The sequence below is a fragment of the Choristoneura fumiferana genome, chromosome 30, assembly GCF_025370935.1.
Source record: "Choristoneura fumiferana chromosome 30, NRCan_CFum_1, whole genome shotgun sequence".
Taxonomy (NCBI): domain Eukaryota; kingdom Metazoa; phylum Arthropoda; class Insecta; order Lepidoptera; family Tortricidae; genus Choristoneura; species Choristoneura fumiferana.
The window spans coordinates 7,731,410-7,754,034 of NC_133501.1; the positions used below are offsets into that span (position 1 = coordinate 7,731,410).

At 39.6% G+C, this 22,625-nt stretch overlaps 1 protein-coding gene across 2 annotated transcripts in view; it reads right to left on the reverse strand.

Moving 5' to 3' along the window:
• Nucleotides 1–1,274: 1,274 nt before the first annotated feature.
• The window catches only part of LOC141444713 (uncharacterized), a 28,721-nt gene continuing 7,370 nt past the window's right edge, over nucleotides 1,275–22,625 (reverse strand). Inside the window, exons 4-12 of one of the 2 annotated variants that reach the window (XM_074110317.1) lie at nucleotides 22,339–22,469; nucleotides 19,959–20,033; nucleotides 15,078–15,216; nucleotides 9,833–9,945; nucleotides 8,819–8,912; nucleotides 7,845–8,003; nucleotides 5,926–6,027; nucleotides 4,551–4,649; nucleotides 1,275–2,789 (exon numbers count right to left, since the gene is read on the reverse strand). In XM_074110317.1, the coding sequence (XP_073966418.1) occupies nucleotides 2,649–2,789; nucleotides 4,551–4,649; nucleotides 5,926–6,027; nucleotides 7,845–8,003; nucleotides 8,819–8,912; nucleotides 9,833–9,945; nucleotides 15,078–15,216; nucleotides 19,959–20,033; nucleotides 22,339–22,469 (1,053 nt within the window). In that variant the 3' untranslated portion in view covers nucleotides 1,275–2,648. Of the gene's footprint in view, nucleotides 2,790–4,550; nucleotides 4,650–5,925; nucleotides 6,041–7,844; nucleotides 8,004–8,818; nucleotides 8,913–9,832; nucleotides 9,946–15,077; nucleotides 15,217–19,958; nucleotides 20,034–22,338; nucleotides 22,470–22,625 lie in introns of both variants that reach the window. The other variant, XM_074110316.1, reaches the window with a different exon arrangement.

Sequence of the window (22,625 nt, forward strand, 5' to 3'; positions counted from 1 at the left end):
AGAAAACAGGTATAGAGATGTTTAGTGAGTTTTCAACAGTTTCTACTGAAACAAATAAAGTTTATAATGATTTATTACTGTAAATTTATTTCAAACATATATTTAACCAATAAATGGCCACAAACGGTACTTCTGCCCTAATGTTCATCCTGTCAATATGGTAAACTCTCCCCTCAAATTAAAGAATATGTTTTGTAATTTATTTAGCTAAGATATCTTATATTGTTTTTGTTCTTTAAAATTATAATTCATAGCCTTTTGAATTATTTAGACATTATAATTAAATATGAAGTATTTCTAGTACCTATTAGAATAAAGACTAACATGCGTAAATTTTTCTTTTTTATAAAAGACTAATTAAAATTTCAAAATCTACGCTATGAACTGTTTCTTAACCATGACGTTATATTGACGAAATATTGATCAGTAACAACACCAAATTACATAGCTAAAAAATGATAAAAAAACACTTGAACCAGGAAAAAATTACACTGAATTCTTTAGTTTATATATTTATCTGTAGTTTTAGAATAAAATATACTTACTGGGGTCCCCATGAGGTCTGAAAACGCTTCGTCTAGATGATGTTCATGTATACCGTTCAATTTTATGTCGGTCGCAAGACATATACGGCATGCTAGCAGCTCTTCAGCGTCTATTTCTAGCTTTATCGTAGTCATTTTGTTTATTTACAAATAATTAAATGAATACATTATACTCTTATTTTATAAAATTAAAATAAATTAATAAATTACAATCTTATTGGATTTCTATAAGTACGCTCAACAAACTTGACAGTTGATGTTTGGTGGTGCGAGTTTGGCTATTATTGTATTACCGTACTCTGTTAAATGCGATTCTAAAATGCACTCTATTACGTTCTAATAAGGCGTTACGTATATAATATTGCATTTTTTGAAAAAGGAAGTCAACTAGCTGCGTCAAGAGCAGAATTATGTTGTCAGTTTTAGAGCTTTCTACCAATATAGTAGATTTTTTAGTAAAGTGATCCTTAGTACTTTAACCCTCTGTTTCACCATCCACTGATTAAATTTTACGGATAAATGTGATGCCGCCTGTTTGTTTTTTTCGAATAGACGGAGACGGGATGAAATTTATCCGTCAAACAGAATTAATCAAGGGGTGGTGAAACAGCCCCTACATGTTGTAGAATTAGTTGAACTTTTTTCTTTGGAACTAAACTTCGTAGGACATTTTTTTTTATTGCAAGCTTTTCAGGAATCCAGCGTAAAAGGGGAAGTAAAACAGTCAAACAGACATAAATAGTTTAATATAAGCTATTTACACAGGTTTAAATACTAAACAAAACAATATTTACTGTACACGTTACATATTTACAAATATCATAGGATAAATTGAACTATTTTATTAATCTAATATTTCATAGAACAAAAATGTATACCTACTTTATTTTTTATATTCGAGATTGTAACAATATTATTTATTTCACTGTAAAGTCATGTACCTACATTTCAAAAGGATGTACCATCCCATGACGGATTTACCATATTTCCAATGCAATTATTCTTTATACAAAAGCTATAAACTTAAATTAAATAATTTGTCACTGTTCAAGCACTAGTAACACACACGCCGTTTGCTAGCTTGCCCATTTCCAAGCAACTACAGTACTTTCATTGTAGGTAGCATGGTGCGGCTGACAGCTGTCAATATCACAAAACTAGAGAGTCAATGTGTCGAGACTTATTTGATATGTACCTATGTAGAATTTGTAAGCAAACTATTAAATAAATATCTTTTATTATTATTATTACTTGAGCCGATAAAACTAATAATTTAAGATCTGAATCATAATTCCGTATATGTAGACCGCAGCAACTTTTTTTGAGCAAAACGAAACGTTGCATCAGTATCACCCGCACCATGTACTGTAGAGGTATTCCGTGACAGACAGTGGGGATCATCTATAAAGTACGTCCCACATTTAGGGGTGGGGGAGGCGATGAAACACAGGAACAAAATCATTGTGTAGCGCCATCTGACGGCTCAGCTAGGGACTGCACGAGCGACGGTTATGTTGCCCGCTCTCGCCGCGCTCGAACCGTTCGCGTGCCCGCGCGTTTTAGCCAATAGAATAATTTATTTTCTCCCCACTCTGATATCTTGTCTCTGGGGACGCGCCATGCTTTTCTTCCGAGAACTGCTAGACGCTAAGCTTACAATTTCGTGTGTGACGCTCGCTTTTTCTTAAACTCTGTTTTCTGTTTAATATTATATAATATTCTTTGTACCCTAAACTCTAAATGTGGTGTGTTTATGCTCGTGTGTGTATTGGATGATTATACGCTTTATTGCCCTGGAACCTGCCCTTTTCTTCTACTCCATTCCACGAGGACGCCCCGCTACAATTGCAATTTCCCTGTGAGTTGAAGTGAATGATTACACACGCAGCTAAAAAAAGAACTCATTGCACAAAAGGAGAATGAATGAAATAAATTAGTAAATGTCAAAATCCCGCTGTCATTACACGTCATGTTCTTGTGTGCGTGAACCCAACTCTGGTGGCGCTACTTTGGCAATACTTGTGACAATGTTGGGGGGGGGGGGGGTTGGGGGGGCTAAAAATGGTCATCCTTGGCCCCTTGGCGCCAGCATGACGTTACAGCTTAGACGTTGTGGTTCCGTCGGCGGCGCGGCGGAGGCTTGACCTTCATGTGGACGTATTTGACGTGCGTGGACAGCGAGCCGGACTGCGTGAACGCCTTGTGACAGATCTGGCATTGGTAGGGCTTCTCCCCCGTGTGCACCTGGCCGACAACACCAAAATCATAAATTAAAAAAATAAAAGCTTGTAATGAGGGCTATCGCGTATGAATTCGCCACTAGAGGCGCTAGTGTAGCGTGAGGTCTCCGAAATGTCAAATCTCATAGTTTTTGGGTGAGCTACGCGGGTTTATTTATAATTAGAATAATTTTGTGAATATGTTGCAATATCTGGAATTAATTATAGCAAATATGCGTTCCGGGGCAAAGAATGTCTGAGTTTAAAGACAGTTTTGTCTTTCGGAAACCTTTGTCCTCCCTTTTTTCCGAACAAAACGGGGACTATGCAACACTGTGGCATGCTCGATATTTTATGGTACGGTTTTAAGGGGTATTAAATATGATTTTAATCTAAACTTTGTTTTCACGCCCGTAATAACAGACTTTGAAAGCCATACTTAAAAACCTCACGCAACAGTGCGCCATCTAGTGAGACAAAAAACGATAGCCCTCATTAAAACCATTGGGCCGAGCCATTGATTTCTTTACAGGAATCACCCTTAATACTAGCTTATACCGGGTGTGGCCTGTAACGATTACGAGCAAAAAATTAAAACATAGATCGTCCTCGTCAATCTGAACAACATTAGTTAAGCGACTTTTAAAAATAATGGAGTCTTTGAATTTTCCTTTTTTCATACAAATTAAATACTGCTATCAATGTACGCCATCCTAGAACACAACTGACGTCGCCTGTCACGCTACAAACATCAAGCATTTTGCTTTACATTGCTTCTTCGAATAAACTTAAGTGTAATAAAAATTAAAAACTAATTATTTTTAAAAGTCGTTGAACTAATGTTGTTCAGTTTGAGGAGTATGCCACACCCGGTATACCTGATTTTAATCTAATATGTCACTAATTTACGGTAGCCTATGTGCACCCCTCAAATCCTATCGGCACGGTTCAGATAAGCTGATGCGATGGCACTTCGCTTGTCTCCGTGTCGCTCCCCACCATTCACCACCATAGGCGCATATAGAGGGGGGGCCGGGTGGGCCGTGCCCCAGGATGTTGGGCTACCCATTAAAAATTATATAATACTGATATCTTCAAGTAAAACACAGGCCAGGCCCCCTCTGATAAATAATCTTTTCACTTCTCATGCTCGTAAAGTTCGTGTTTATGCTGGATCTAGGCGACATAAAATGACTTTTTATGCTCTAGTGCATAAAGTAAAATCTTCGTCTAAGACCAAGGCAATCAGGTGTAAACAGCCATAAACAAATAAATATCCAAATATTTTTTTTTTTTTTTTTTGTTTGCCGGTGTCAGTTTCGTCGGGTACTCGCGCGAGCAGAGCGGCGGCGTGTTGCAGCAGCCGCTGAGTCGCGTTGCTCCGAAGACGAAGGGCTACGGATTAGCCCGAAACATGTCGAGCTAAACTCGATTTAAGACGTGAGTTATCCGGGTCATTATATTTAATATGAGTGAGTCTCACGGTAGTTTCATGTTCAAAATAATTTTTAATTTGTATAAAACTAAAAATCAATCAAAATCGATTAATAAATCTTATGCGTGAACTATTAAAGGTACATAGTAAGTGAACAATTGTTTCTATTTCATTTCCTCGCCATAGAAGTGAAAAGCAGAGTGTAAAACTCGAGCATTAAACCCATTTTCACCTCGACGTGTCTATCCACCCTCGCCGTACCGGCTCGGGTAGCTATAATGAACGTCTCGGGTAAAATGGCTCGTTTTATGCTCTTGTTGTACAATCTACTATAGATACGGCAATGCTCACCACTTTGTGTTTGTAGACGGAACTCTTGTCGAGGAAGGTCTTGGGGCACTGCGCGCACTGGTACTTCTTGACGGCCGCGTGCACGCGCTCCGAGTGGCCCTGCGCATACGCAACAATCAATCAATCCTTTATTTGAATCCTACTAATATTACGAGTAGTACCTGGGCGACCGAGCTTTGATCGGACTAAAACTCGGTAATCCTTTTCCCAGAGATAAGACCAAGTTAGATCGATTTTTCATCCCCGAATGTAGGGGTCATACCAAATGTCATCGAAATCGTTGGAGCCGTTTTCGAGATCCCCGAAATATATTTATATATACACAAGAATTGCTCGTTTAGAGGTATTAGATTATTTATAATTTCATTTTTAATACAAGCTTTTTTGCTGACTACACTTTTTGTTGACTGTACTTGCATTGTCATCTAAACTGCATATCCATACCAAATTTCAAGTCGGTACTATAAACCATTGAGGAGTTCAATCCTGCGGAGACGATCCTGAGTGGACCACCAAGATGTCAGTATCAGATTATTGTATTGTCTCCAAATTAATATAAGTATCGCAAATTTAAAGTCTATCGGACCGCTGGAAGTGGGTCAAATTTAGTTTCCAAGATTTGACCCAAACAAATAAACATAAAAAAAATAAACACAGGACAAGCTAAAGAAAAGCTTGTAAAAAGTTTGAATGTTTGTCTTATGTTTGTTACTTACGACGAAATTACTTTACTTTGTATCCCAATATCCCGCGGGATTCGTTTATAATGCAATGTTGATAAGGACTGTGGTGTGATTTTTGGGAACGCGCTTCACACCGCTTTAAATTTATGTGTAGACAGCTGGACGTCCGGAACTAGCCAATAACACATAGCGTCGATGATACTGCATCGAAAATACAAACTGAGACATGGATGCACAGAAAAACCAGAAAAAGAGACCAGCGCTGGGAATCGAACCCAGGTCCTCAGCATTCCGTGCTGCGTGCCATACCCCTACACTACCACTGGACAGGAGTACAGACACGAAAAAAAACGTAAGCAGCAGCACTAGCGACATCTATGTCTCGCTCTCATCGAGATACGTAACACCCTTTCGGAACTAACCGCTCACCCAGACAAGAGATGTCGCTACTAAGCAATCAAACTATTATTGGTTATTTGGAGTATTTTTGTATTTTTTATTTCAACTCCAAATTTGTTACTTTTACGGTCATCCGTAAAACCATATCGAAAATACAAAATACACCAATCATGATGATACTGCAATCTGTATCTGACTAAAATTAATAGTACATTATTGCCGCGGCCCGGAAAAAGCAATTCGTGGATGAGTAGAGTTTGACGTTGCCGTTACCGCTGTGGACGCTTATATACCTTGGCCTGCGCGGCGGTGAGGAAGCTCTTGGGGCATTGCGCGCATTTGAACGGCCGCTCGCCTGTGTGCCGCAGCTGATGGGTCTTCAGATTCGCGAAGCTCTGCCAATGTATACTAATTTTAATCATTATTTCAATTTTTTGATAACCTAACTGACCAGCGCCATAATTGCTTGCATAGAGAAAAAAAATCGGAAAGAAACTGATATAGAATATAGATATACATTAAAAAAAACACTATAAATTCAAATTACAATCGGATTTTTTTTTCTATGCTGAAAACGACGTATATATATTTTTTAACAGATTTACAATTTTGTTCTAAGATTACAAGTATTTAGCACAACTATATTTTTCACACAGAGTATTCGCTATTCGGAATTAGTGATCGCCTATGCGGCTCGGATTAATTTTCAAATATCCCTGTCCATGATAATTTTATAGTCTGTCAAAAAAGAGAAGAAATTAAAAAGTGGCAACACTGTAGTGTCCTCCCTTTTTGGTTTGACAGGGTTTGAAAGGGATGACACTACAGTGTTGCCACTTTTTAATTTCTTCTCTTTTTTGACAGACTATATAATACGCCTTAGATATTAATGTATTCTTGACAATATTTTAACATTTTGTATCTGTTTGATAAATTACATTTTTATTGTAATTTTTTTATTCGACTGGATGGCAAACGAGCAAGTGGCTCTCCTGATGGTAAGCGATCACCACCGCCCATAAACATCTGCAACACCAGGGGCATTGCAGATGCGTTGCCAACCTAGAGGCCTAAGATGGGATACCTCAAGTGCGAGTAATTTCACCGGCTGTCTTACTCTCCACGCCGAAACACAACAGTGCAAGCACTGCTGCTTCACGGCAGGATTAGCGAGCAAGATGGTGGTAGCAATCTGGGCGGACCTTGCACAAGGTCCTACCACCTGTAATAGGTATAATAATATTGTAATATAAATAGAGTAACTAATTAACTAACGTGAGACTCACTCATATTAAATTACATTGTAACGGATAACTCACGTCTTAAACCGAGTTTAGCTCGACATGTGAGTGGCGCGTAGTGTGCGTGTTGCGGCAGCCGCCGAGTCGCGTGCTCCTGAGAAAAAGGGCTACGAAATAGCCCGGAACATGTCGAGCTAAACTCGGTTTAAGACGTGAGTTATCCGTTACAATGTCATTTAGGGGCTGTTTCACGATCCATTGATTAGTGTTAACTGGCGGTTAGGTGTGATGCCGTCTCTATTTGTTTTGTTCGAATAGACGGAGACGGCATCACATTTAACCGTCGGTTAACGCTAATCAATGGATGGTGAAACAGCCCCTTAACTAATTATTTTTAAAAGTTGCTGTACTAACGTCGTTCAGTATGAAGAGTACGATATATATTTTAATGAGGGCTATCGTTTTTTGTCTCACTAGATGGCGCACTGTTGCGTGAGGTTTTTAAGTATGGCTTTCAAAGTCTGTTATTACGGGCGTGATAACAAAGTTTAGATTAAAATCATATTTAATACACCTTAAAACCGTACCATAAAAATATCGAGCATGCCACAGTGTTGCATAGTCCCCGTTTTGTTCGGAAAAAAGGGAGGACAAAGGTTTCCGAAAGACAAAACTGTCTCAAAACACAAACATTCATTGCCCCGGAACGCATATTTGCCATAATTAATTTCAGATATTGCAAAATATTCACAAAATTATTCTAATTATAAATAAACCCGCGTAGCTCACCCAAAAACTATGAGATTTGACATTTCGGAGACCTCACGCTACACTAGCGCCTCTAGTGGCGAATTCATACGCGATAGCCCTCATTGTTTGCTCCTGTTAAAGGGCACTCTCTATAAAAAAAAAACTAATCTGTCACAGATACTCATCCCACCCACATTGTGTTTGTATGTCTGTGGTCTTACCGTATACCCCTTCCCGCAGGTTTCGCACATGTACTCGTCCAGCTTGGCGCGGCGCGTCGCACTGTACTTGTATATAAGCTTGTACCGCGGCTTTATCTTGAGGTGCACGCGGTCTATATGCGTGCTGAGCGAACACTTGCTGGCAAACGGCTGGTTGCACTGAAATAAATGGCCAAGTGCCAGGGTTTAGCATCACTTCGTTTAAGGCTGCGTTGAGCTTCCACCAAAGATGTGTGAAGATGTGGAATTTTGACCATTTTAGCATCCCCTCCCCCGTTGTCACACGTATTGCTATGAAAATTGCTGAAATTAATTTATTAAACATTTATCCGTTATAATTTTCCTTGTAAATTTGATATATTAACTACCATCCTGAATTTTTTAAATTTTTTCCACCCAGTTTACATTTTAGAGGGGGGGGGGGAGACGCTCGACTTTAATGAAAATTTGCACTTTCAAGTTGAATATTTCGCAAACGGGATTTTAAATACCTATCCAATGACACCCCACACTATAGGGTTAGCCAAGAAAAAAAATCACCCCCACTTTACGTCTATGTGAGGTACCCTAAAAAAATTTAGTTTTATTATTTTTATTTTACCACTTTGTCGGCGTGACTGATATGTATATTCATGCCAAATAACAGCTTTGTAGTTGTTACTAAAAATAGCCAAATACCGTATAAAAAGAGTGACTTACGTCGGTTATAATAGGAGTGACTTCCGTCGGTTATAAAAGGAGTGACTTACGTCGGTTATAAAAGGAGTGACTTACGTCGGTTATAAAAGGAGTGACTTACGTCGGTTATAAAAGGAGTGACTTACGTCGGTTATAAAAGGAGTGACTTACGTCGGTTATAAAAGGAGTGACTTACGTCGGTTATAAAAGGAGTGACTTACGTCGGTTATAAAAGGAGTGACTTACGTCGGTTATAAAAGGAGTGACTTACGTCGGTTATAAAAGGAGTGACTTACGTCGTCGCACTTGTAGGTGTTGGTGGCATGATTCGCGCGGTGCGCCGCCAGCTGCTGCTCGCTAGTGAACGCCTCCCCGCACTGCGCGCACGCACTGACACCAACAATACAGTAATATTAAGAGAGAGAGAGAGAGAGAGAGTATTATACCTGCTGAGCTGGCAACGTTGCATTTTTGTTAGTTTTTCTCGATTATTCCTTAAAAATTGAATTTAAATTGAATTGAAGTTAAAGACTTGTGGCGCAAATATACCTTGAGTGTCATAGAGGAACAATAAGAAGAGATTGTTCGAAATGGCCACGGGATAGTAAATAAATGGGATTTATATTTTCGCTTCCGAAAATATTTTTCTCAACTGTTTTATACGGAGATTCTTTGAGTATTATAATTCAGGATTGTTACACAACTAATCTAACCAATCCTATAGGGTTCTACAGGATAGTTTTGAGGTATATCCAGAAATTCCTGATCAGTACTTAAGTGAATTATTAAATTATTTTTAAGGCATGCTGCATGAAAGCATCCAAACAAATTCATATGCCGCAAGGCGCCACATAGTGATATAAATGTACTAGCTTTTATGATTGGTTTTTTGGAGTCATTTTGTATTTTTTATTTCAACTCCAAATTTGTTACTTTTACGGGTATCCCGTGAAACCATATCGAAAATACAAACTGAGACATGGATGCACAGAAAAACCAGGAAAAGAGACCAGCGCTGGGAATCGAACCCAGGTCCTCAGCAATCCGTGCTAGCATAACCCCTACACCACCGCTGGACAGGAATCTAGACACTTACCCCTTATTCATAAACGACAATCAAACCTATTTTAGTTAAAATGCCGCTAAAATTCGTTTGTCCTTATCTGTCACTCCGACATTTGTATTTGTTAGAAAGGGACAAAGCATTTGTTAAGGACTTATTCGAGCGTATATTCCGTATTATTTTCGTGGGCATATTTTTAGAAGATTCTGTTACTTACAGTTTCCAGGTTAGCTATAACCCTTGTTACCTGAGTGTGGGATCACAGACGTTGCCGGGCGTCCTGTCCGTGTGTCTCGCTACGGCGTCCAAGCTTTCAAACTGCACGCCGCAAACGCCGCACTTGAGTTCTGGAATCGCTGGCTGCAATCACAGTTTCTTGAAATATCGCTAGATGGCGTTAGTACACAGGTCCGTTTGACGTTACAGCCTTGCTTGCGATTGGCTCATTTAGTTCAACCAATCACAAACGTGACGCACAAGTTCAAGTTTCAAACGGACCAGACGATAGCGCTAATTAGCCTATTAGAAATATTTTTGAGCAATTTTAATGAAATGAGGGCTATCGCGTATGAATTCGCCGCTAGAGGCGCTAGTGTAGCGTGAGATCTCCGAAATGTCAAATCTCATAGTTTTTGGGTGAGCTACGCGGGTTTATTTGGAATTAGAATAATTTTGTGAATATTTTGCATTACCTGAAATTAATTATGGAAATTATGCGTTCCGGGGCAATTAATGTCTGTGTTTTGAGACAGTTTTGTATTTCGGAAACCTTTGTCCTTCCTTTTTTCCGAACAAAACGGGGACTATGCAACACTGTGGCATGTGAGGTCCGACCGAGATCTCGGTCTCGGTCTCGGTTTCGACAAATCTCGGCCAAAAATCGGGCCGAGATCTCGGTCTCGGCCCAAAACAGCCGAGATTCTCGCCGCGACCGAGACTCCGCGACGGCACTGAATTTAAATATTGGCGCGCGGTTTACCGCGGTGAGCGCGGTGGCATGAGCTTTCTTTGGGATTTTGATTGGTCGCCCCGCCCGGGCTCGCGTGTATGGTACCTACTTGCTTACTAGAGTAACAAGCGACACCTCGTTCTTTTCTTTTCGATAACGATTATTATTGGTAATACTGTAGTTTGATTTACGTGATAATTAAGTTTGTTTGTAGGACCGGTGGTACGTTTAATTAATCCATAATAAAACTCTTTTTTTTTTCATTCATAACGAGTATTTTTTGGGTTCCATAGTCAACTAGGAATCCTTATAATTTTGCCATGTCTGTCCGTCTGTTTGTCCGCGGCTAAGCTCAGAGACCGTTAGTACTAGAGAGCTGTAATTTGGCATGAATATACTTACATATTAGTCACGCTGACAGTGGTTAAATAAAAAAATATTTTTTTAGGGTACCCCATCCCATAGACGTAAAGTGGGGGTGATTTTTTTTTCTCGACTATCACTATAGTGTGAGGTAGAGCATGAATACCGGTATTCGATAATACCGAAAAACCGGAATATCGGAGCAAAATCCCGATATTGGCAAAACCGGTATTGACATTGTATAATACCGGTATTTCGATAATTTCGATATTTATCTCTAAAATACCATTTATTTTGTTTTTAAACAGAGTATTACAGTCTCAACACTCTCAAAAGTCGCAAAAGTCACAAATTCATGAATACTTATTTAATTAATATTATTATTTACAATAAATTAAATTAGAATCTACTTTTTATAAAGATTACGAACGATGCCTATGAGAAAACCGCGTGTCATTCCGTGGCGTGTCTTATATCTGCACCTGGCCATAGTAAATGTGTGGGATTGATTGTACTAACACGCGTCAGGTAGCGTAGCATGGCGTCGCGTTTTAGTTTACACATTTTTTTTATTATTGCTTTTTAAAAAGTAAATATAGTTATATTAAAGCAATCTAAATGTTTTTTCTAGGGATAAAGAAATATTATATTCGCAGGAATAAAATAATATACCTATGTTACACATGAATCTCGTCTCATTTAGACAATAACAAACGTACGAAGTACGGAGTAAGTGTACGTACGTATCATCATACGAAGTATTTCGTAATTTGTATAAAAATACTTTACTTAGTGTTTGTTCATTGTAATTTGAAATAATTTTAGACATCTTTCAAATAATCTTAGGTACCTACTCGTACTTAAGATTGTCGGAACTGGAAAGGTTTTGGAAGTGGGAAACTCATTAATTTTACTTTAATAATACGAATATCGAAAAAATACCGAAATACCGGAATACCGGTATTTGAATTTTGGTATCGAAAAATACCGGTATTGCAAAAAACGTCCGATATTAGATGCTCTAGTGTGAGGTACGGTTGGATAGGTATTTTAAAACCATTGCGGGGTCGCCAGGACGATTTTTCGATTCAGATCTGTTTGCGAAATATTCAACTTAAAATTTTAACTGTTGGGTGGAAAAATTTTAAAAATTCAGGATGGTAAAAGTAGAGTCATTCACGATGACGCGTGCCGTGGTTCTTATTACAATGTCTAATTTTAGTACTAGGACTTTTGGCACTAAGTATAGTAACGATATCAAATTTACAGGGAAAATTATAACGGCTAAGATTGCTTGAGAGCTATTAGTAGTTTAAGAGTAAATAGCAGCCTAAGGTATAAAATATACCTAAATTTGGAAGATTCTGTACACAAGTAAATTCTTAGAAAAATATTACTTGATTTTTTCGAAATGGCTACGGAACCCTATCTTGGGCGTGTCCAACACGCTCTTGGCCGGTTTTTTTTAGATAAAAAAATGATAATGTAGAAAAAAGCACTTATTTTTTGTGTCTCGGTCTCGGTCTCGGCCGAGTATAAAAAAGCAGTCTCGGTCGGACCTTAGTGGCATGCTCGATATTTTTATGGTACGGTTTTAAGATGTAGTAAATATGATTTTAATCTAAACTTTGTTTTAACGCCCGTAATAACAGACTTTGAAAGCCACACTTAAAAACCTCACGCAACAGTGCGCCATCTAGTGAGACAAAAAACGATAGCCCTCATTGGAAAAACAGTCGCAACTCCGCTCCGTATTACCCCCTTGCTCCGCTCCGCTGCCTCGCTCCGCTCCAGTGATATTAATAATAACGATCGGTTAATATAATTTCGTCCCAAAAGCAGCTGGTCTAAGTAACAAATAACCCCCTTATTCATAAACGACAATCAAACCTATTTTAGTTAAAATGCCGCTAAAATTCTGATTGGTTATTTGGAGTCTTTTTGTATTTTTTATTTCAACTCCAAATTTGTTACTTTTACGGGTATCCCGTGAAACCATATCGAAAATACAAACTGAGACATGGATGCACAGAAAAACCAGAAAAAGAGACCAGCGCTGGGAATCGAACCCAGGTCCTCAGCAATCCGTGCTGCGTGCTATAACCCCTACACCACCGCTGGACAGGAATTTAGACACGAATTTTTCCTATGCAAACATATCTCAGGTTGCTTATTTCTACTACGCTACTTATGCAGCAGCACTAGCGACATCTATGTTTCGCTCTCATCGAGAGACGTCAACATTCTTTCTTCCGCTAAAATTCGTTTGTCCTTATCTGTCACTTCGACATTTGTATTTGTTAGAAAGGGACAAAGCATTTGTTAGTTAACAGGCTTGTTAAGTTTTATGAATAAGGGGGTAAGTCATTGGTCTTAGTGACAAACATAATCATTCAGCTCAACTCTCGTGGCACTACATATACAGTTGTGGTCATATAATTAAGAACGATTTTTTATAGAGAAGATTTTTTCAAACTGACAAGTGTTACTAACTGCATGTATATTTTTGTAATTCTCTCGGTATCGTAAAACTTTTCCTTACTAGCGGTAAATTCATTTATACATATAATTGGCTAAAAAATAAATAGATAAACTTTATATATTACATCTAAACCTAGTATTACTACTTACTGGCTGGTCATATAATTAAGAACGCTGAATAGTTTATTTTTTATTCAAATTTAAATAGAGAACGGACCGCCGCTTTGTGGTTTTAGGTTATTATTTGAATAATTTTGGCGCCATTTAGTGCCGCAAAAGTCTTTAAGGCGATTGCTTCATATAAAAACAACGGGGAAAATAAAAGTTGTGATAAATCTACAAGAAAAGTAATACTAAAACTTCGCGACAAGAATTGGTCGTATAAACACATAGCCGATCATCTGCAATGTTCAAAAACTATGGTTTTCCACGCCATAAAGCATTTTGCTACGTATCACACTACTTCAAATGTTCCGCGTGTACCTAGACAAAGAAAGTCATCTCGTCGAGATAATCGAAATATCGTTCGTTTGGCAAAACAAAATTCTTTTAAAGGGTCTAATGAGTTGAGAAAAGAATATTTTGGCGAAAACAACCCTTCAGCAATCTTGGCACGCAGTATTCGAATGCGTTTGGTAGAAGAAAAGTTGCACGGAAGGATAGCAAGGAAGGTGCCTATGTTGAAACGGTGTCATAGGCAAGCCCGGCTTGCATTTGCAAGAAGATATGTAAACTGGACAGTCAGACAGTGGAAAAACGTTATTTTTTCTGACGAGACAAAAATAAATAGGGTATGTTCTGATGGCAAACGATATGTAAAACGGCCTCCAAATAAAGCATTCGACCCAAAGTACACAAAAGTAACTTTAAAGCATGACGGGGGAAATGTAAAAATTTGGGGATGTTTTCTGGACATGGTGTTGGACCTGTTAGGCTGATAGAACGAAACATGGATCAATTTCAATACAAAAACATACTGTTAGAAACAATGTTACCATATGCTGAAGGCGTGCTTCCGGTTATTTGGACATTCCAGCACGACAATGATCCCAAGCATACTCTCACATCGCAATCAGTTTCTGTCTTAGATTGGCCAGCCAACAGCCCCGATCTTAACCCAATAGAGCATCTTTGGTGCGAAGTCAAGAAAAAAGTTTCAAATCGACAGTGTGGCAATTTAAGAGAACTGTATGACGTATTCTTAGAAGAATGGAACTCTATCTCTCTTGCGAAATGTCAAAAATTGATAGATTCAATGCCTCGCCGGTGTAAGGCAGTAATAAAAAGCCGTGGACATGCTACTAACTATTAATTTTAGTTAAAATGTATTACATTGCTTTTTTTTCTGTACAAACTTCACGTTAGTGTGATTTAGTTAATCTAAGTTTCAAATAAAAAAACTTTCGAACAGTTAAAGAATCGTTCTTAATTATTTGTCCAGCTTCATTACTATTTGAATTTGTTACTAAAGATAATAAAAACAAAATTTGTAAAAAAATGACAGTAATTTTATTTTTATTCTAAATCCCGTTTGCTCTATTCATGTGGCTATTTCATAACGTAACTAGTTACTTCTAAGAAGGACCCACGACTACACATGACATGATTTAGTTAAAAATAATCTGGAACTTCAAATCGTTCTTAATTATATGGCCACCACTGTAGTATACCCTTTGCTGAGCATCAACTCGGCACCTACCTTGTTGTGTTTCCGCGTCTTGTGCTGTTGGAGGCCGAGCGCGCCGGTGAAGGTCTCCCCGCAGACGTCGCAGGCGCCGCCCGACGCGTTCTCCCCGGGGTGCTGGATGCGCATGTGCGTGTAGCGGGTCGACGACTTCCTGCGGGCAGGGGCGGGGGGGGGGCTTAGTGGCTGTTTCACACACGCACTGATAGGCATCACATTTATCCTTCAAATAAATGTAATAATGGATGGTGAAACAAGGGGTTAATGTAGTATCTGGGTGTAGTTAATGCACGACCGAGTATTTGGCAACCCGAAAGGTACGACCTAATATACGTAGTACGTAGTGCCACTAAAGTTTAAGTGAATGATAACACAAACAGATACGAAAAAGAACTGCATAAAAGGAGAATGAAAGAAATGGACGGTGCCCATAACCTCAACTCTGGTGGCGCTACCTATAATTCATTCATACCTTCATGTGATTTGCCATAAAGACATTAATTAGTTTTAGTTTATTCATTCAATATAGTAGTCACTAAAATTAAATAGATATTAAAGAGCGTTTATACCTGCTGAGCTGGCAATGTTGCAATTTTGTTAGTTTTTCTCAATTATTCCATTAAAAAATAATGAAAATTAAAATTGTGGTCTGATAGAACTGTTCTTAAGTTATAAGTTAATGTGTCTACTGCAATAATTATTCGGGATGGACTTTTATTTCATTTAAAAACCGTTAATAAACATTTATTCGTGTGTATAAACATTTACTAACAGTATTTGTATTATCTTTTACACTGAGCCAGGTCACTTCCCCCTTGTCTATGGTTTTAATTTTTATTTTTTTTTTATTTTTTCTCCGTCTGACTGGGGCAAAGGTACTGGCTCATGCATACATGTTTAGGTATTTAACGCTTGGGCTCCACAGAAAACCAGCGTTGCTGCACATAATGCTCCACTCGTTGCTCCACTTTCAAACTCTAAATTCTATGTTTATTCTTACACTGTCCAGGCCACTCGGTTGTGGAACTCTAGGTTACTTGGACTTGAGGCGCGCAAAGTCCTTGCCTATCTTTAAGTCTATGCTTAGGGAGCACTACCTGTCATCTTGCGTATGAATGTTATAGTTAGTTTATGTGTTGTTATGGTATCTATCTACCTATCTATCTGTTTAGATTTGTTGTGTATGTGTATTGTATGTGTTAGTTTTATGTATTCTTGATACAGCTCTAATCTACTGTAAATTGCACCACCTGCTAAAATGTATTCCTTATTTCTGTCCATTGTAAAGGTTGCCTGGAAGAGATCGCTCTGAAGCGATAAGGCCGCCTATTGCTTACCTTAGAAAATCTCTATGTATATACTTGTGTTCTCTGTACTGTTTACTGTATTGGTGTGCAATAAAAAGTTATTGAATAATTTATTGATAAATTGTTGTTGTAGGTAAGTTTTAATTGAATATTCTTTTTATGCAGGCCGCGACCCAATCTGGTAATAGCACATTAACAAATAACCACCCATGCCACTTATGTTCAAAATCATTTCAAACCAGTAGAGGCTTAAACATTCACAAGGCCAAATCTCATCGCACCTGCCTCAGTCAAGACGCCTCCCCTCTATACTTAAGTAATTCACTGCCCTTACATTCTACCCATCCGATTCACATCCATCTTAGCCTTTTAAAAAACAACGTTCAGGTTGTAAAACGAATTCCCCGCGGGGCCAGAATCTCCGTCGCAACCCACCTCGCCGACCTTATACAAAAATGCTATGAATCCAATTCGCCAAAAGACTGGCATAATCTCTTCTTTTTTCCTTTCGTTATCCTTCACGCTAAAAACGATGATCAGAACCTATCTTTAACGCAAAAAATTAAGAATAACTGCTCACTCAGTTCCATCCCTCCGATTACACATGCTCGGCAGACATCAACCTACAATCGCATCAAATCCATTGAAAACAAAATTGGTGACGGAGATCTAAAAGGCGCCGCCCGCCTTCTTTTTTCTAGTGACGTGCTATCGCCAGATAACCCTGACACCCTTTCGGCCCTACAAACCAAGCACCCACCCGGCCCAGCAACTCCCTACTTTTTGGACCCACCTACAGCAACCCAGTCGTGCCTACAGATCAAAAACACCGATGTTGTAAGCGCTATTCATTCATTTAAAACGGGCTCTGCTGCGGGGTTAGATGGCCTTACTCCTCAACATTTAAAAGACCTGACGTCCCCGTCCGTGGGAGACGCAGGTGAACGACTCATTTCCTGTATCACCAACTTAATAAATTTCATGTACTTGGGCAACATCCACCCAGATATCATACCCGTGTTATATGGCGCAAATCTAATCGCTTTAACGAAGAAAGACGGAGGAGTAAGGCCTATCGCTGTGGGCGCAACACTTCGTCGACTGGCCTCTAAAATTGCAGTTCGATACGTCTTACCAAAATTACAAAAACTGTTTGAACCGGTTCAGTTAGGATTCGGAGTCCAAGGAGGCTGCGAGGCCGCTGTACATGCCCTTCGGACCTACCTTAGTGACGGCCAGTGTGAAGTGTTGCTCAAAATTGATGTGAAAAACGCCTTCAATTCGGTAAATAGGGACGCCTTGCTCTCCGAAATTAAATCGAACATTCCCGAAATTTACAATTATCTCCTTCACTGCTATGCAGATCCAACAAAGTTGATGTACCGTTCAAACGAGTTGTCATCCGAAGTCGGCTGTCAGCAAGGTGATCCCCTGGGGCCTGCAATTTTCAGCTTGGCAATAAATCCAATAATTCAAAATTTGACATCAAAATTTAATGTATGGTATTTGGATGACGGGACCTTAGGAGGTGATGCAGACTCTGTACTATCCGACCTTTCTTTAATAATTGACAAATTCAAATCTATTGGTCTTGAACTTAATTTCAACAAATGTGAACTATATATTCCAAATTCCAACACAAATGTCGACAACCTGAAACTAAAATTCAACCAACTTGCACCAAACATTAAAATACTTGATAAGAATACGCTTTGCCTCCTAGGATCCCCATTTTTGAAGACAGCTTTCCCGGATATATTCAAAATTGCAAATCTAAATTCGAAAATCTTTCTCATCGCCTTCTTGAAATTAGCCCACATTACGCATTGTCTGTCATTAAATTTTGCCTTTTCGTTCCTAAATTAACTTACGTGCTACGCTGCTCCCTCTCTGGAAATATCAAAATCTCTTATCACAAATGGATAATCTGCTCAAAACTAATTTGGAAGCTATCTTTAATTGTCAACTTAGCGAGCAGTCGTGGACCCAAGGATCCCTCCCCATTCGGTACGGTGGTTTAGGGATCCGCAAAATTTCGGATGTCGCGTTACCAGCCTTTTTGTCGTCAGTCCATAGCTCGATCAGTCTCATAGGCAAAATCCTACGCACAAACTATGAGATCTCGGACTTGGAAGACGCCAAAAACGCTTGGTCAATTGCTTGCCCCAGTCAAAATTTTCCGGAAAATCCAAAATCGCAACGGAGCTGGGACGACACTATATCTAAATTGTCCCAAGAATCTCTACTCCGCGAATCCTGCACTGCTGGACGAGCCAGATTATTAGCTGCAGGCACGAGAGAAGCTGGTTACTGGCTCCACGCGCTCCCCTCCCGAAACTTGGGCACCTTCCTAGAACCCAATACCCTGCGACTGTCGGTATGCCTACGCCTCGGGTCCCGGTCTGCGCCCCACATCGGTGTCCCTGCGGAAACGACGTGGACCGGCTTGGGCATCACGGTCTTCCTGCCAGAGAAGTGCGGGTCGTTTCTCAAGACATGCTGCCCTTAATGATATTATCCGTCGGTCTCTTGCTACGGTCAATGTGCCGGCTATTTTAGAGCCAACAGGCATATCTAGAAATGACGGCAAGAGACCGGACGGAATGTCGCTGATTCCGTGGAGTATGGGACGTGTGCTAGTGTGGGATGCAACTTGTGTTGACACACTGGCCCCGTCTCATCTCCACCGAACATCAATAAGGGCAGCAGCAGCAGCAGAAATGGCGGAAACTGCCAAAGCAGGAAAATATAGTGGTCTCGGTGCTGAATATGATTTTGTACCTTTCGGCGTCGAGACCCTTGGTCCGTGGGGCCCTGGCGCTCAGAGTCTCTTCAAAGATCTATCAAGAGACTCAGAGATACCACAGGAGACCGAAGAGCTGGCAGTTTCCTCGCTCAACGCATCAGTCTTGCGATCCAGCGGGGAAATGCTGCCAGCATCTTTGGTACCATGCCGCAGGGTCCATTTTTAGATTTAATATAATTTTAGTTTATTTAATTTTATTGTACATAATATACCTTATTTAGTCGAATGAATATTAAATGTTATTTTATCTTGGAGAAAAAAATTTTTTATTAAATCAGGCGTTACTTTTGCGGAGGTCCAATCAATGAACTAAAATATTAACAACTGGTTGTCTAACAACTGGTAGCATGGTTACGGTTGTGTCACTCTGAAGATGAGCTCTGTTTTGAGTTCGAAACGCGTCAGTGTAGTGTGGTGGTGGTGATGGATGGGTTTTGTGTGATTTGGTGTGTGTTCTTACAGTGCGGAGGTGGAGGAACTGCCATGAACACGCATATTTTGCATAAGCTTAGTATCGTAAGGTCGCGGTGAGCAAGGAAATTATTTTAGTTCATTTTAAAAAGTTATTGTATTGTATTGTATAATGTGCGGCAACACATGCTGAGTGGAGACCCTTTTTGGTATCCTGCCGTGTCACCTAGTAACATAGTTTTAGTGCTAGTTCTAGTCTTAGTTTTAGGTGTGATTATGGAGCCAATAATTCTTTCTTTCTTACTAGTGAATTATCCATTTTATTTCAGTATGTCTGAATGTCATGGGAGTCTATGTTCAGAATACACTAACTTGAAGGTCCTGCCGCAGTATTTGCACTCGAACGTCCGTCCCGCGTGGAACGCCGAGTGCAGCATAGCTGCGCTCCTGGAACATACAACGTTTACTTATTAATCGTGTCTAAATTCCTGTCCAGCGGTGGTGTAGGGTTTAGCACGCAGCACGGATTGCTGAGGACCTGGGTTCGATTCCCAGCGCTGGTCTCTTTTTCTGGTTTTTCTGTGCATCATGTCTCAGTTTGTATTTTCGAAATAATTAAAAGGTTTTCCGTTAATATGCATTTTGAACCTATTATGTTTTTTTTTATTCAACTGGATGGCAAACGAGCAAGTGGGTCTCCTGATGGTCAGAGATCACCACCGCTCATAGCCTGCAACAGGGGATTGCTGATGCTTTGCAACTAGAGGCCCTAAGATGGGATACCTCAAGTGCCAAGTAATTTCACCAGCTGTCTTACTCTCCACGCCGAACACAAACAGTGCAAGCACTGCTGCAACACGGCAGGATTAGCGAGCAAGATGGTGGTAGCAATCCAGGCGGACTTTGCACAAGGTATTTCTTCTCTTTTTTGACAGACTAAATAATACGCCTGAAATATTAATGTATTCTTGACAATATTTTAACATTTTGTATCTGTTTGATCAATTAAATTTTTTGGAATTTTATTGTAATTTTTTTTTATTCGACTGGATCGCAAACGAGCAAGTGGCTCTCCTGTTGGTAATAGATCACCACCGCTCATAGACAGCTGCAACACCAGGGGATTGCAGATGCGTTGCCAACGCTAGACGCCTAAGATGGGATACCTCAAGTGCAGTAATTTCACCGGCTGTCTTACTCTCACGCCGAAACACAACAGTGCAAGCACTGCTACTTCACGGCAGGATTAGCGAGCAAGATGGTGGTAGCAATCCGGGCGGACTTTGCACAAGGTCCTACCACCTGCAATTGTTTTTTATGCTATGATCTGTTGAGTTATGATGTGTTGTGTCCTTAGAGCAACGCGGGCTTCCTACCGGAAGGGAGCAGCCTTAGCGGTAGATTACCTTTAAAATAGTTCTGGCGTTTGTTGCGGGGGGAAATGTGCACACAAGTGCAGTTCCGCACACTTACATGCAAAAACAAAACTGCCAACTGACTGTAATGACGACGTTAACGCATAAATAATCCAACAATACACTAATAATTCGTGTGCAGATGACTCAAAACTCACACATTGACAGTAACATCAGTAAGTTGTTCATCGGCGAAAAGTCGGATTTATCGCTTGACCGATCCGAAATTTGTACGGAATAGCGGACTCGATGTTGGTAAACGAATCGGACAATAATCTACGACTTTGTTGTTTAAATGTAATTTTATCTACATGCATATCATAACTTCCCTATTATATGTTCAGAAATGACTATCAAATGGCCTTTATTAAAACCTGGTATCTGCGGGTGCATCTTAATGTTCACATTAAAGTACAGTGCATCTTAATGTTTACATTAAAGTATAGGTAATACTTTTTTTAACAATGCATATCTGTACATATTGTAGAAAACTTATGACATGCATGTAGATGGGCTAATCAACTTTTTTACCGACACTAATCTGTCCGCGGTCATTTTCAAACAATTGCAGATTTTTGTAACTAAACATGTTTTTCTGTAATTTAATAGATGGTGTACATGAATACATATCATCCTACGTAAGTTCAACCTATTAACCGTGAAATATCTTGTTGGAAGTACGATTTTTTGGTAACGCCAGAGACAATTTTGGTAACTCAGGAGACGCCCAAAGTGTCAGTAAAATAGTTGATTGGCCCAGATAATAATTATTATTCAAAGTCAAAGTCAAAGTCAAAATACAGGCCATATCTGAACATATTATAGAAAACTTATGATATGCATGTAGATAAAGTTATGTATGCGGCTATACATATTTAGGCATTAAAATACTCGTGTGATCTTATTATGAAACTAGCCTTCGGCTCGTTTCATAAAACCACACTCGTACTTTAATGCCTCTCATTATGCACCAGCCACATAAATAACTAAAATAGCAACAATACGATAACAATTTACTCAAATGTGAAATGTAAATCTTTTTGCAAGCTCGATGTTCCAGTCTCTTTTTACAGCAGAAAACTGAACAATTCGCCATTTTTAGCACTGCAGCGTTCACTCGCGCGACTCGATTCGGTCTAGTTCGAAATCCGAGCGCGCCTTGTTTTATAAATTTCGTATGCCCAGTTGGGCTTGTACTTTGACAGAGGGGAATGCGGCGAATGGCTACTCCCTTCCGTAGGAAGCCCGCGTTGCTCAAAGGTTGTATAAGTGTTGGTATTATTAGTGATGGTACGATGTGTTATGTTCATTTCTGATGTGTTATCTATTCCACTCACCGCCTCCGTATGACCTGGTCGCAGATCTTGCAGATGTACTTGTGGGAGTGACTCTCCACCATGTGCTGGCGGAGATGCGTCGGGAACTTGTAGCGAGAGAAGCATAGCGCGCACTCGTTCGCACCCGTGCTCTGTGCATTAGACAGGCAATGAAAAGCTACAGTGTAATCCAGGCTTATCCTACTATAATATTATAAATAAAGTGGCTGTAGGCAACTGGGTTCTCTTCAGTAAAAACACACCTTGTCAAAACGAACACGCTGTTTATTTTAATATGCACAGTTTTA